This window comes from Protobothrops mucrosquamatus, unplaced genomic scaffold (genome assembly GCF_001527695.2).
Source record: "Protobothrops mucrosquamatus isolate PMUCROS unplaced genomic scaffold, P.Mucros_1.0 scaffold447, whole genome shotgun sequence".
In the NCBI taxonomy this organism is placed as follows: Eukaryota; Metazoa; Chordata; class Lepidosauria; order Squamata; family Viperidae; genus Protobothrops; species Protobothrops mucrosquamatus.
Window position 1 is genome coordinate 407097 of NW_015386770.1, and position 16472 is coordinate 423568.

Consider the following 16472-nt stretch of genomic DNA (forward strand, 5'->3'; position numbering starts at 1 on the left):
TTAAGAAGAGACTGGACAGCCGTTTGTCTCAAATGGTGTAGGGTTCCTGCCTGGGCAGGGGGTTGGACTCGATGACCTCCAAGGTCCCTTCCAACTTTATTATTATTATTATTATTATTATTATTATTATTATTATTATTATTATTATTATTATTATTATTATTATTATTATTATTATTATTATTATTATTATTATTAACTCCTGAATGGAGAGAATGTTTTTTTTCCATTTCAAGTTTTTTATTGATTTTACAATATTACATTTACATATTTGAAAAGTAGCGTGGCGGCTGAGCACAGTAATTCCGTTACATTTGAATATCATCAGTACAAATCTCAAATTATTACAACAAACTAATTCCCTCTCTATCCCCCATGATATCTACTGTCATGTTCAAACCAATACAGTTCTTATTCTATTAGTCAAACAAAAAATACCTTTCTAGTATTCATCAATATTCTTCAGTCTATACATATCTTAATTAATTTGACATTCTACCTTTTAGACAATAACCTAGTAAGTTTTTCTTAACTTTAATTTCACATTGATATTTCAGTTTAACATTTAATCTTTATCATTTCCAGGTTTTAAATGATCCCAATTTCTAAGTCTCCTATCTCACATTTGGAGCTAATATTTTCTTTTCTTTTCTTCCTTCTACTTCCTTCCTTTCTTCCTTTCCAGAAAGAGAAAAAAAAATTAAAAATAAACCACCAACATTTATACCACAAACCCATATACAAATTTAATTATTAGTACTTATACTTTTAAGTTTTACTTAACCTTTGTCTCAACTCATAACAATATCTTAAATTCAAATCTTAATTATTTGTAGACATTCAGATTACATTTAATATTTAATTTTTCCAAATTTTTAAACACAATTCCTTTATCCCAATTGCTCATACATTCTAATATTTAAAATACACACCTTATATATAAATTCTACCATCTATCTTACCCATCTAATGACAATATAATATTCTTATTTCAACATATTTCTAGATTTTATATGACCAAAATTTTCTTTATCTCAAATTGTTACAATGTCTTGTGTTTAGAATACATATTCTATCTATTTAGATATATTCTATTTTAGATCTCATATATAGATCAGAACCCCAATCTTTTTCAATCTTATTCTAGCTTTTTTCCTCTGCCAAGTCATTTTTTTGTATTTTTGCCTTTAAATCATCAAAAAAATCTCCTTGTATTGTTGTGGCTATTGTTTGATGTTGATAAGAACGTCCAGTTGATGTTTTCTTAAGAGGACTAGTTGATTTAGCCGATAGTCTCTTTATTTTTCCAGTTCGATGCAGTTGTCCCGAAGTATTTATCTTCTCTTTCATCTGTTTTTCTTGTTTATCTTTAAATTCCTTCTGGTTTATAAGAAACGTCCTTTCCTTGTTCTCTATTATCAATTTCTTTTTTGTGGTTTCTATTGTCTGTATTTGTTGAGTAGCTAAGTCTTCTGTTTGGTTGTTTAACTTTCTCTATAGAATTCTGTATAGATAATTCTTTGATTGAAGTCATAGTTTGAGTTTGTACAGTATATCCAGAGCTTGCATACGTAGAGTTTGGATCATCGCTTTTAACATACAAAGAATTTGTTTGAATGGAGAGAATGTTAATAGCAGGAGCAGGATCTGCCTCTATCTGTTTTAGAGGTAATCTGCTGAGGCCATCTGCATGGCCCATTTCCTTTCCAGGTTTGTGAATTAGTGTGTAGTCATATGCTGACAGGAAAATTGACCATCTCAGAATACATGGAGATATTATGTGTGGGGTTTGTTTGTTTGTGGTAAACAAACCCAGCAGAGGCTTATGGTCTGTATAGACTGTGAAGTGGCAGCCATATAAGAAATCATGAAATTTCTTTATGCCAGCCACTATGGCCAAGGCTTCTCTGTCAATCTGAGCATAATTACACTCTGCAGATGACAGAGTCCTTGAATAATAAGCCACAGGGACTTGTGTCCCATCAGCCTTCAGGTGACTAAGAACTGCCCCCACCCCATAAGGGGATGCATCACATGCGATGCACACTGGCAATTGCTCATTGAAATGCGCTAAGACAGCATTTGAAGAGAGCAAGGCCTTTACCTCATTGAAACTCCTTTCATGGACCTGGGTCCACTGCCATGGAGCCTGCTTATCCAAGAGCCGGTGTAACAGCTCAGCCACTGCAGCCTCGTGGGGAAGGAAAGTATGATAAAAATTTAAGAGTCCCAAGAAAGCTTGCAGATGGCTTTTGGACTTGGGACTTGGGGCCTGCTGAATAGCTTGGAGCTTAGATTCAGCAGGATGGATGCCTTGAGTATCAATTCTGAAACCCAAGAATTCAGTGGAAGTGACTCCAATTTTGCATTTATCTGGCTTCAGTTTTAGGCCCGCTTGGCAAAAACGAAGCAAGACAGCCCTTAAACTTTCAGCTAAGTTTAGAGATGACTCCCCAGCAATGAGGACGTCATCGAAGTAGGGACAGACCCCAGGAATACCACGAAGTGTGCACTCCATTACACTTTGGAATATGCCAGGAGCCACATTAACCCCAAACTGCAGTCTTTTGACCTTAAAAGCTCCCCTGTGCATTACAATTGTTTGAGCCTCAGCTGTTGCCTCATCAACAGGTAACCGTTGATAGGCCTGTGCCAAATCGAGTTTTGCAAAAATTTGCCCCTCCCTGAGGGAGGCCAGAATGTGGCTCACCACAGGCACCGGATATGCATGCTGTTGCAGTGCTTTGTTCAGTGTACATTTATAGTCCGTGAAAGTTCGGACTTCTCCATTAGCCTTTAGAGGCGTTACAATGAGGGTTTCCCATGGACTAGAGTCCACAGGTTCTAAGATGCCCTGCTGGAGCAGCTTGTCCAGCTCTGCATCAATTTTGCTTTTGAGAGCAAAAGGCACCCTTCTAGACTTAATCCTAATAGGTGTGATAGCTGGGTCTAAGTGTAAGGCAATGGGAGGTCCCTTGTAAGAGCCAAGTTCTGAGCTAAACACATCAGCAAACTCCTTGCAGACTTCTGCAAGGCCTGGCGTTTGCAGGCTGTGCAGCCCAGTCACTTGGATTCTAAGGGCTTTGAATCGAGTCCAATGAGACTCGTGCGATCACCCCCAACTACCACCACATCAAGTAGGCCTTCCACCTCCTCTTCAGGATCCTGTTCTGGATCTTCTCGAGCGACCTCTTGATGGACGGTCACGGTGGCTGGAGGGTTTCTGGTGAGCCGCAAAGCCTTCACAGCTCTGCCCGCTGCTTCTTCAGCTGCAACCTCCCTCAAAGCATCTTGGAACGAAACTTCTTCCTTGGCGAAGATCTTTTGTTGCAGCTCACGACTCCTTAAGCCACAAACGAAACAATCCCGCAGCCTCTCTTCCAGGTCCTTGAATTCACAAGGCCTGGCCGCTTGTCTTAAGGCAGCAATAAAGTCCACAGCAGACTCACCCGACCTCTGGTCCCTCTGCTTGAATGTGTGCCTCCAAGCAATTACCAGCTGGAAATGTTCCTTGAGCATTTTCTTCAAGTCAGCATACATTACTGACTCCAAAAGTGCAGGGGCCACCAGATTCTCTGCTATGTCGAATGTTTCCTGTCCACAGACACACAGCAGGGTTGCTGCTTTAAGGCCATCTTCCCTTATCTGATTGATTCTAAAGTAATTCTCCACCCGCGCCACATATGAATTCCAGCGCTCCGGGTGGGAAACATCAAAGTCAGACAACCGGCCAATCTTAGACATCTTCAGCCTTTACAGCCTCGTTAATGCCTTTGCTGCAAGCCTTGTCTTTGGGGAAAGGGTCCGGTTGTCGAGCTCACCTCCAGCGATGCTGTACTAGCAGTCTGAGTCACTGTGCTGGACGCCGACTTCCCAGGGCTTCAGGACCTTCTGGTGAGTCCTAAATTCTTTCGTAGTTCTTTCTTTTGCCTGCAGCGATCCCACCTTTGTCGCCACTGTTGTGTTTGCAGGTTAGAGACATTAAGAGGCAACACATGGTGTAACAAACAAGCTTCTTTTATTGTTCTCTTCTTACAACCAGTGACAGCAAAAAGGCACGCAGGCCTTTTATAGTGTCCAAAACCCAGACAGTGTCAGCCAATAGAAATCCAGTTGTTTTCATGCCTTGCGCATGCACGCAAGGCTGGTGACAGCCAGTCTGGTCCTGGGCAGCTTTTGGTCTACCTGAGACCATTTGCAACATTTCTGAGCCTGCTGAATGCTTCAGCAGGCTCAGGACATAATAGCAAGGATGTCCATTGTTATTCATTTTTACCTTGGAAGTTTTAAATAGAAATATTAGACAAGATACAGAAATTAAAAGACTGGAGATAAAAGGCGAAACATATAAATTACAAGTATACGCTGATGATCTAGTATTTATCTTAGAAGAACCTTTGGAGATGATCCCTAAATTATGGGGAAAGATAGAACAGTATGGAGAAATGGCGGGATTAAAAATAAATAGAGAAAAAACTAAGGTAATAGTAAAGAATCTTAGAGATAAACAAAATTGTCAGAAAAAATAGAGATACAGATAGTGAAAAAGTTAAATATTTGGGTATACAGCTATCGGCCAAATGCTCAACAATAAAAGAAGATAATTATATAAAATTATTGAAACAAATAAAACAGGACTTGGAAAGATGGAAGAATTTGCAATTGTCAATATTAGGAAGAATTGCTATAGTGAAAATGAATGTATTGCTGAAGATTCTATTTCTATTTCAAACAATCCCGATAAAACTTGAGAAAAAATTCTTCCAAGATTTAAACTGATTAATTTTGAATTTTGTTTGGCAAGGAAAGAAAGCTAGAATTAAGATGAAAACGTTACAAGGAAAATGGAGGTTTTGGGTTACCGGAATGGGCTTTGTATTATCAAGCATCTGTTCTAACATGGGTGAAAGAATGGATAACTCTTAGAAATAAAAGGTTGTTATATCTGGAGGGGCATGACTTACAATTGGGGTGGCACGCTTTCTTATGGTATGGGAAAAATAGAGTTCATATTTCCAAAATCACTATATAAGAAATGCTTTGTTAATAGTATGCGAAAAAAATAAAGCTAAAATATATTTAAAAATTCCAGGGTGGTTATCAACTATGGAAGCATTTGTACATCCAAACTTGGTAGACTTTGAAAAATTTGGACATATAGAGATATTCTAAATATTGATGGGAATTTAAAATCTAAACAAGAACTGGAAAATCAGGGTATCAACTTGTCGTGGTGGGCACTTACAAATACAAAATAGATATGAAAAAGACGTGAAACTATATGGATTTTATAAAGAACAAACTGTATTTGATAAGATTTTGTTAACCTCAGATGAGAAATTAATTAAGAAAATGTATAATTTTTTGTTAATTCTGGAAATGGAAAGTGAACAAATTAAAGGAACAATGATAAGATGGGTGAAAAACTTTGGTTATAATATAGAACTAAAAAAGTGGCAAAAGCTATGGGAGAAAAATTATAAACTGACAATATCAACTTCATATAAAGAAAATTTATATAAAATGTTTTATAGATGGCACCTGCCACCAGCAAGATTAGCAAAAATGTTTAAAAATATGTCAGATAGATATTGGAAATGTAAGCATAACTCAGGCACGTATTATCATGTTTGGTGGACATGTGACAAAGCAAAGACTTATTGGAAAAAGATACATACTTGGTTAGAAAAGATATTGGGAGAACATGTGGATTTTAAACCTGAACTTTTTTATTAGGTATAATGCCAAAAAAGATTAACAAACAAAGCCTATATTTGATTTTACACATCACAACAGCAGCAAGAATAATATTCATGCAATATTGAAAAAATGAAAGATTACCACCAGAGGAAGAAATAATAAAAAAATACTGGAATGCACAGAGATGGACAGATTAACCATGAGATTGAAAGACAAAGAAGAAACAGAACATTATCAAACTTGGGACTTATTTTATCGATGGCTAGAGGAAAGAATGAAGGACTAGGAACTGAATATGTATTAGCTTTTTTAAACCCAGACAGCACGTTGGTTGAAAAATTAATATATGTATATAAGAGAAAATCAATAAAATCTTTATTAAAAAAAACTTAGAAGACTCACCACAAGCTTTCTCTTAAGCAAGTCAGATGGGTGCAATACTTCAAAAAATTTGACTTAAAATATATTCCGGGGGGGGGGGGGAGAATTTCCTTGCTGTTGCCCTGTCATACATGTCCCAGTACAAGAGCACTCAGGAAGAGGTGATGAGCTCCAGCATTCCCAATAGACAACAAATGGCACAAGCTACAATGAGGTGGCAAGAGAAGAAGAGGGGCTCACCTCTCACCTATGCATTTGCCCAACAACTGAGGCAGGAGTTACAAACCGATGCATGGTTTGTGACTCATCAAAGAGAGTTAAACATGAGGGATGGGTTGGCATGGAAGCAGGACAAATTGTATGTCCCAGACACCAGGCAACCAGTGACGGCAAGTATTGCAACGTAGCCACGATGCCAAGCAAGCGGACCACTTTGGATTCCTAAAGACGTTGCATCTTGCTAATCATCAGTTCTGGTGACTAAAGATGAATAAAGACATTGATAGTTATGTGAGGAGTTGTGCAGTTTATGCAGCCAGTAAGAGACTACGGGAAGAGTCCAGGACTGTTGTAGCAGGTGGACGATCCGACCAGACCCTAGGAGGAGATAGCCATGGACTTTATAGTGGAGCTACCAGAGACTAGAGATCTATTTTCCAAGCAAGCCCACTTCATCACATGTGCTGGACTCCCCTCCTCCCAGAAGCTAGTGAAGATGTTTTTGCAGCATATCTACCGGCTGTATGGAGTGCCTAAGGGCATCATTTCAGATCATGGGATCCAGTTTACTGCTAAGTTCTGGAGGGAGTTTGTAAGGGTGATTGAGTCCTCCCAAGGACTCAGTTCAGCTTTTTATCTGAATGCGAATGGAGCTGCAGAATGAACTAATGCAATGGTGGAGCAGTACCTGCATTGTTATGTCAACTACCAGCAAACTAATTGGGCAAGACTCCTACCATTTGTGGAGGTGGAGTATAACAATGCAGTGCACAGCAGCACTGGTTTCACTCCATTTAAATTAGCCATAGGGTAGAGTTCATGTCAATGCCAGAATGCTCTCAGGAGCCTTCCTCCTTGGGCACCCTAACTGACTGGATAGATTCGTTCCAATGGGTTTGGAGCGATGCAAAGAAAGCTTTAGCTAAACTGGCCAAGAATCAGAACAAATAAGCAGATAAGAAGTGAGCTCCCCAGGGAGCATTCCATGTAGAAGATAAAGTGTATCTGTCTACTAAGTATCTTAAATTGAGACAAATTTGCAAATAGTTAGGGCCGAAGTACATAGGCCCTTTCCCCATCATAAAAATCATTAATCCAGTGATAGTAGAGCTTAAACTGCCAAGGATATTGGGTAAAGTGCACCCAGTATTCCATTGCAGTTTACTGAAGCTATAACGGGTATTTACAATGAGACCAGTACAGAAGGCAATCCTGGCCCCAATAATGGTAGAGGGGCAAACGCATTATGAAGTCAAACAAATCCTCGATTCCAGAATCCACAGAGGGAAATTGCAGTCCTTAATCTAGTGGGAGGGGTATCCAATGTCAGAAGCTAGATGGGTAAACGCTTATCATGTAAAAGCAGATTGTTTGTTAAAGTGATTACACGCTAAGTACCCCGGAAGCCAGGGCCAGTACAAGGAAAAGATTAACAAACAATAATGTGTATTTTTTTCCAGGTTCCCCCACCTTTATAGGGGGCAGCCTGTCAAGCTATGAATATTTATTATTATTAGGACTGCCATATTGTTTCTAGCTTGCCTACAGTTGTGAGGGAGGAAGGGAGAACTTGGGATTCACAGGTGTTCCCTATTAGTGTGAGAGCCGAGGCTGCTAAAGAGATGTTTTGGTGAACCGAAGTTTTCTTCTCATAACAATTGCTGGAAGATTAATTGGACAATGTGACCTGAACTGTGAGAGAGGAAGGGAGAGTTTCATTCTTTTAATTATCTGTTTTCCGCCATATTGCCAGAGCTAGCTTTCCTTCTATCACACCAGTATGCTATGCCTAATAAAGTTTACACTAGAGATCACCATGTCTCCGGTATTTTACTTTGTTGGGCTTTTCAGCCGGAACTTAACACTTACGTCAATTATCTTGATGCAAAACTAGTGCATAACATCTTTTGCATAACATCTGTTTAGTATTTTATTATGGAAAACTGTGTAAATTTATAATAAATTTTAGCCCAACAGTGTAAATTGTTCTTTTTATTAAATTATTCCTTCCACTCATACTAATATTTCTGAGATAAGAGAAGACATTTTATTATGAAAACTACTTTGCAATTAAATGACATTATGTGCAAAAGCATTACCTTATTCATAACAATTCTCTAGGCTTTTTACTTTATCTAATCTAAAATTAAGTTAAATATAAAAAACATAATGCCTGTTGTGTTTTCATTGTTGACAACCAATAAAAAAACAAGACAACAAGGTATTGTAAGAATAAAGCTATAGCTTTATAGATAAGTTTCCATAAAGATCAGACTCTTATTCAACTATGATGTTGAAGAAGATAAAAAAACAAAACCATATTTTAACTGACCTGTTTTTCATTTTCATCCTCCAGCTTCAGCCTGTCTTCTATGCAGTTCCTGGCCTGAAGGAAGGCCTTTCTCTGCGCCCTCTCTGTCAATATCCTTACAAAGACCCCATACAGGTTTACACTGACAAAAAGGATAGCATTGGCCATAAGCTGCAGAGGGAAAATAAAAAAGAGAAGGGACAAAAAAGATGTTATAATATAGGCACTTTTAAGGCATCATGGCATAACCACGTCACTGTAATTCTATATAAAATCCTGCTAACTTTATTTGATTATTTTGATATTTAAACCTTGTTTGCTATTCTCAATATTTGTTCAGTCATTAGGTTTTCCAGCTATCAGGAGTCGCAGGTTTAACAGATCTGCCATCACAAATCTTTAAATTGCAAATGTGCCAACCTCCAGCTCGGATATCCAAATAAAGTCCAGGATTACTTTCATTGCTGAAAAACATATTGGTTTATTGAATACATGGCATGATATAGGTGAAGGAAAACTAACTCTAAAATCCCAAGACATCTAACCATAGCATATAACAATGACATTCCTAGCCCAACACCCCAGATGTCCACGCAGCTCATGTGAACAAATTCTCTTTGTTATAAGAACTGTCTGTTATCTTCTCCACACCTGCTAGAATGTCCTTGAAAGGTTTCCAGGCAGCCTTCTCTCAGCAAATGTCCAAAGAACTGGAAAGGTTTCATTTCTCTAACTAACCCAGTCGAAAGCATCATTTCCCCCCCCCCCGCTTACTCAAATGGCAAGATGAAAACAAAGAGGCACATAGCTGCAAAACTTTCACTCTTGACATGCTGCCCCCACAACAGAAAAATGGACCTTGAAAAATATTAAAATAAACATATGCATACATTGATTACTATTTCATTGTCAATTTCCCTTTTTTTTACTAGGGTCAGTTAGGATATTTTGAATGGAATTTCCTTAGCCTATCTGCTCTAACATTTGTAGTTGTCAGCTAAGGGGTATCCTTTCCATTTTATCTGATACTGAAGCTTCCCCCTACAATATCTAGAATCTAAGATTTCTTCAATTTCATAATCCCTTTCTCCCTCACTAAAATTGGAAGCAGAGGTTGGGTTCCAATTGGTCTCAATCTTGAACTTTGAAAAGACTTCAACAAGCTACAATGAAACACTGGATGTATCCATTTAAACCCCTTGGTAACTGTAACTTCACTGTAACTGCATTGATAATCCCTATGGTAGTAAAAGGACCTATATATTTGAGCCCTAGTTTTCTATTCAGTACTCTTAAATTCAGATATTTTGTGGATAAATATATATTATCTCCTACTTTAAATACTTTTTGGGTGGCTCTTTTCTTATCTGCTTGTTTTTTATTATTATTATTATTATTATTTTGTGCCTATTCCAAAGCTTTGCACACTCCTAGCCATGTGCTTTTTATATTATCCATCTACATGTTTAAGTAGTAGACATGGGAATATATTGAGGGATCTCAGGCATAGATACATATTCAATCCCAGAAGTTATTTTAAAAGGTGAAAAACCAGTAACTACTGTGTAGTGCATTATTATATGCCACTTCAGCAAATGGCAATAAATCTGCCTAATCATTTTGTTGATTATTTACATAACACCTTAAATATTGTTGTATCATTGCATTAGATCGTTCAGCCACATCATTGGTACTCAGATGAAATCAGGAACTGAGACCTTGTGACGATCCTATGGATCAGATGAACTCTCTCCAAAATCTTGTGGTGAATTGTAACCCTCGGTCTGATATGATTTGGTTAGGCACTCCATGCAGCCTATAAATGTGCTGCACAAGCATCTTGGCTAAACTGCTAGCTGAGGAAAGCTTTGGACAACCTACGAAGAGCTTGTTTTGAAAATAAATCAACTATTGCATATAAAAGTATTTCCACCACTCTCCGGTAATTCCACTAAGAAATTCATTGTTATTTCTTCCCAGAGTCTTTTAGGATTAGCTACTGGTTGTAACAAACCTGGGTTTTTTCCAAGCAACTTCTTCATGGAAGCACAAACCATACAATTAGCTGCATAGTCTTTAATATCCTATTTCATCTTTGGCCATCAAAATTGTCTTTCTACTACATGAAGAGTTTTTACAAACCCAAAATGACCAGATGATTTTGCATCATGGGCTCAGCTTAACACCACATTCCTTTAACTATGTGGAATGTAGACTGTGGGCCCTTTTCACACCAGTCCTTTTTTCATCATAAATTTACTTTTATGGGCTTGAAACCAACTATCTTGTTCATAGTCTCTTAAACTTCTGTCTCAGTGGGGATGGTTTCCCCTAAGTTGAACTCCTCAGGCTGGTGCAGCAAGCTAGCTGGAAGGGATTATAGAATTTATCATTTCCTCTTTGGTAGTTTTGTATTGAGGCATTCGTGAAAGGGAATCAGCTAATCCCCCCCCCCCCCCGGGTATGTAATGAAGACTAAAATTAAACTGATTAAAATATTGAGCCCATCTGATATGTTTAGGAGATAGTTTCCTTGGAGTCTTCAAAGCCTCTAAGTTTTTATGATCTGTCCACACTTCAAATTTTGCTACCCTCTAGAAATTGTCTCCACTTTAGGAGAGCCCATTGAACTGCAAAAGCTTCCTTTTCTGCACACAGCCCATCTTTGTTCAGTATCCAATAGCTTCCAAGAAGTATACGCACATGGTTACAATTCCCCCTTCTAATTTCTTTTTGTAACAATATTGCCCCCACTGCAACATCACTAGCATCTGTTTATATTATGAAAGGCATTTCTGGATTTGGGTGCCTTAACAGGGGTTCCTCAGCAAACAGTCTTTTTAGTTTTCAAACACTGCTTGACATTTAAGAGTCTAGCTTAATGGCTGAACTAGACTTAGGGTTATTCCCTTTTCCCGTTTTTAATAAGTTGGTTATAGGCAAAGCAATCTGCACAAAAGTGGGTATGAATTGTCTATAGAAATTGGCAAATCCCAGGAAGCTTTGCAACTGCCTTCACATCCGGGGAGCTTCCCATTCCATTATGGCTTTTACTTTCCCTGGATCCATTTCTATGCTTGCGGCAAAAACACGATATCCGAAATAATCTAAACAGGTTTTGTGGAAATCGCATTTTGATAATTTGGCATACAGTTTATTTTCTAATAATTTTATTAACACTGCCCTTACCAATTGTACATGTTCTTCCATAGTTTCAGTATAAATTAATATATCATCTAAATAAACCAGGATCCCTTTATATAAATGCTCACATAGCACCTCAGTTATTAACTTCATGAACACTGCAGGGGCTCCTTGTAGTCCAAATGGCATCACTTTGAATTGATAATAGCCTAAAGGGCAATTAAAAGACATTTTCCACTCAGCTCCTTCTTTAATCTGTACTTGATAGCAGGCTTCCCTTAGGTCTAATTTTGTAAAAATCTTCCCTTTAGACAAATATTTCATAAGTGGAAGGGGATACATATTTTCTATTGATATAGCATTTTTATAATCAACACACACACATTTTATAATCAACACACATTCTAAGACCCCCATCCTTCTTCTCTTAGCAAACTTCCTAAGAACTGGAAAAGATTCATTTCTCTACTTAACCCAATTGACTTAATTGGAGGAGGGAATTGTGCTTTGATACTATGTGCTCAGGGAGGGGAATTTAGTTTTTGGCTTTGATTATACCAATGCTGATGCTATGCTACTCAAAATAAAGATTCTTGAATGTAAACAATGCCTCAAAGTTCTTTGAAGAGTTTCATCTGTCGGAACCATAACAGATTATGTAAAATAATAATAATAAAACATATTTTTTTAAAAAAGAATGCAAATGAATAGCTGTGTGCAGGGGGTATAAATCCTTCTGTTCCCCACCACCCAGTCAGAGCTGAAGAAATTTCTTGGATAAGAGATTTTTTAGAAGAGATTTATAGGACAATTATTTGTCTGAAATGATATAGAACTTCTTGCTTGAGCAGGGGTTGGACTAGAAGACTCCAAGGTCCTTTCCACCTCTGTTATTCTGTTATTCTTAATATACCTTGTGTATTAAAGTGTTATATGTTCCTTTCTAGATGCACACTTCATCGTCTGTGCAACCATATTCTGCTCTAGAAGGCAGCCCATCTACAGTGTGTTACAGTAATCCATTCTGGAGATGATCAGGAAATTAGTGATTGTGACCTCATGAGGCAGGAAGGGGTAAAATTGATGCAAACTACAAAGTTGTGCAAAGAGCCTCCTGCTTGAACAGGAATCTTGAGTCTAAAAGGACCTCCAGAATGCACACTAAATTTGTCTGGGAAAAGTCCCAGAAACAGAGCGACTCAATCTTGCCAGCCGTGTGGCATGTCATGCCAGTGCTGCTGCTCGCAGCAGGAGGCCACATGGTGCATTGTGCCGGTGCCACTGCTTAGCCTCCTGTTTCCTGCCACCAGCAATGCGAGTGGCAGCAACGGTGAGACATGCCATGCAGGCTCATGGTTCCAGCGTAACATGCCACATGGTGTCCTGCCATGAGCAGCCACAAGCAGCCACAAGCAGCCACAGAAATCAGGCAATGGCACAACACATATCGGGGTATGGGAGGCTGTGGCAGTCCTGAGGTAAGCGGATGCAGGGCGTGTGGGATAGCTCCCCCTCCACCCCCACCCTAGCTTGATTTTTATGTCTGTGCCTTGTCCCACCTCGTACAATATTGGGACAGTGGGACAGCATGGGCGGGGTCTTAACTAGGGCTTATTTTGGGGGTAGAGCTTATATTAGGTTCACACATAAAAATCAAGCTAGGGCTTATTCTTGGGATAGGCCTTGTTTTTGGGGAAAACGGGCTTCCTCTCCCGTTCTCCAGCCGCCAATTTCTTATCAGCTCTGATTACAATAACCTTATTTCTCACACTGGGTCCAGTGTTGTTACACTCTCATTCACATTCCCCCTCCCAGCATCATCTAACTCTAAAAGCAAAAGGTAAAAGATGGCTACATTTCCATCTGTTATCAATGCAAAACATCTGATGTTAGCAGCGTTGACATCCGGCCCCCCTTACAAAAAGGATAAATCGTTTAATATAAACAAAAACACAGGTTAGGGATTGCCTCAGTTTGTTAGGGTGTTTCTTATAAAACCTAGTAATGAGTCTATCAGCTTTCACATCACTAGACTTCACCCAAGTGTTTTCAGACAACAAATATCCTTTCCATTGTACTAAATACTCCAATTTCTCTTTAAAAATTCTAAAATCAAGAATACACTTTACTTCATAGTGAGTCTGTCCTGCCACCACAAGAGGTCTGGGTGCCTTCTTTGGGGGAGGTCATAAAGTGGAACCCCAATAAGGTTTCAATAGGCTGCAATGGAAAACAGGGTGAAATTTTCCTAAGAGCTTAGGGAATTTTAATTCCACTGTGACTGGGTTAATGAGCTTTACAACGGGGAAAGGTCCCAAGAACTTTGGTCCTAACTTCTTACTAGGTAATTTGAGCCATAAATATTTAGTTGACAGATAAACCTTTTCTCCAACTTGGAATATTCTTTGAGGAATCCTTTTTTCATCCGCCTGCTTTTTATATGTCTCGGAAGTCTTTTTTAAAGCAGTTTTTGTGGTTTTCCAAACTTCTTCCCACCCCTTCACCCATTGATCAAGTGTCTGGGAAGCGGAGGGCGCCTGGGGGTATTCAGGTATCGGACTGAACTCTTTTCCTGTGGCCACTTTAAAAGGTGTGAATCCAGTGCTTCTGTGAAAAGAGTTATTATAAGCCACCTCTGTGAAAGGGAGGAGGTCAGTCCAGTTTGTTTGTTGGTACCTGACATAGCATCTGAGATATTGCTCCACCATCGGGTTAGCAGATTCAGCCCCCCCCCATTATTAGCTGGATAAAAAGCAGATGATAGACCTTGAGATGAACCAATTAGTTTAAGGAAACTTCTCCAAACCTAGCTGTGAACTGCACCCCCCTGCCCGAGATTATTCGTTTAGGTGCGCCATGCAGCCGGTACATGTGTTTCAAAAACATTTTGGTCAGTCGTTGGGCGGATGGGAGCCCTTTGCAGGTGATGAAATGAACTTGCTTTGAGAACAGATCTATCATAGTCCAGATGACTGCATTTCCTCTACTTTCAGGTAGATCTACTATAAAATTCATAGCAATTTCTTCCCATGGTTGGGAAGGCTCTGCCATCAGTTGCAACAACCCAGGGGGTTTCTCTGGAATTCTTTTCATGGTGGCACATACAACATAACTCCTAACATAGCTTTCCACATCCCATTTCAAACCCGGCCACCAGAATTGCGGTGGATGAGGTGTAGTGTTTTTAAATATTGAAAGTGTCCAGCCTGTTTCATGTCATGGCCATGTCGGAGAGCGTTAAGACGGAGGGTCTCTGGCAAGTATAGCTTTTCCCCCTTGAAAGCCAAACCATCTCAGCATGTTAGGGATGTTTAATTGTCTTTAAACCATTGGTCAGTGAGGAGCTCTGGTTTTATTTTCTTTGCCCCATGGTCATCAGGGTTAGGAGCTCCTGAAGGTGGGACTCTGCATGGCATGAGTTGACAGGCTGGTTGTGGATTGGATATAATTGCCTCATTAATCTCTTCACACTGGCTTTTGTACTGGGGCAGTCTGGATAGAGCATCAGCTAAGAGGTTTTTCCCTCCCGGTATGTACTTTAAAGTAAAGTTAAAGCAGTTAAAGTACTGCACCCATCACACTTGTTTTGGGGACAATTTGCGGGGAGTTTTCAGCGCTTCTAGATTTCTGTGATCAGTCCATACCTCAAAAGGCACCCTCTAGATAGTGTCTCCAGTTTAATAGAGCCCAGCGGATTGCGAACACCTTCTTTTCCCACACTGCCCACCCCCTCTCGCACTCAGTGAATTTTTTCAAGGTGTAGGCGCAAGGCTGTAAAGTTCCACTCTGGTTGTTTTGTAGTAGTATAGCTCCAATAGCCACATCGCTGGCATCGGCTTGAATTACAAAGGGCTGCCCTGGGCAGGGATGCTTTAGAACCGGTTCAACAGCAAATAGTCTTTTTAAGTTTTCAAAAGCGGTATAACAGTTCATAGTCCATGCTAGTGGTTGGCCTGGTCACAGCTTTCCTCCCTCTTTGCCCAATTTTAGTAGTTCTGTGAGGGTAGGGCAATTTCAGCAAAGGAGAGGATGAATTGTCGGTAAAAGTTGGCAAATCCTAGGAAGCTCTGGAGCTGTTTGCAAGTCTTTGGAGGCTGCCACTCAATTACGGCTTTCACTTTGGTCGGGTCCATTTTAATGCCCTCGCTGGAAATTCTGTAGCCAAGGTAATCTAATCGGGTCTGGTGAAACTCACACTTTGATAGTTTGACATAAGGTTTGCAATTTAACAGTTTCTTTAGCACTTATCTTACTAATTTTACGTGGTCAGTCATATTCGTGCTGTATATCAGGATGTCATCAATTTTTTTTGAATTTGAATTTTATTATATTTATACCCCGCCCTTCTCCCGGAGGACTCAGGGCGGCTTACAGCCAGTTTAAAACAACTAATACAATACAAAATACAAAATTTAAGAAAATGATTAAAAATAAATATTTAAATAGGCCGCTTCTACTAAAATTTAGTTAAAACCAATTTAAAATACCCCTAGGCCACTCCTGCCCGCTGAAACAACTAAGTCTTGAGGGCGCGGCGGAAGGAGGGGAGATCCGGAATCACCCGGATCTCTGGGGGCAGCTCGTTCCAGAGGGTGGGTGCTCCGACAGAGAAGGCTCTCCCCCTGGGGGTCGCCAGCCGACACTGTCTGGTTGACGGCACCCTGAGGAGGGCCTCTCTGTGGGAGCGTATCGGCCGGTGGGAGGTAATCTGTGGCAG

At 39.5% G+C, this 16472-nt stretch overlaps 1 protein-coding gene across 1 annotated transcript in view; it reads right to left on the reverse strand.

Moving 5' to 3' along the window:
- Positions 1 to 16472, reverse strand: part of ADCY1 (adenylate cyclase 1) — a 438043-nt gene that overhangs the window by 307822 nt on the left and 113749 nt on the right. The window contains exon 2 of the mRNA XM_015816400.1: positions 8633 to 8782. Within this exon, the coding sequence (XP_015671886.1) occupies positions 8633 to 8782 (150 nt within the window). The remainder of the gene's footprint in view (positions 1 to 8632; positions 8783 to 16472) is intronic.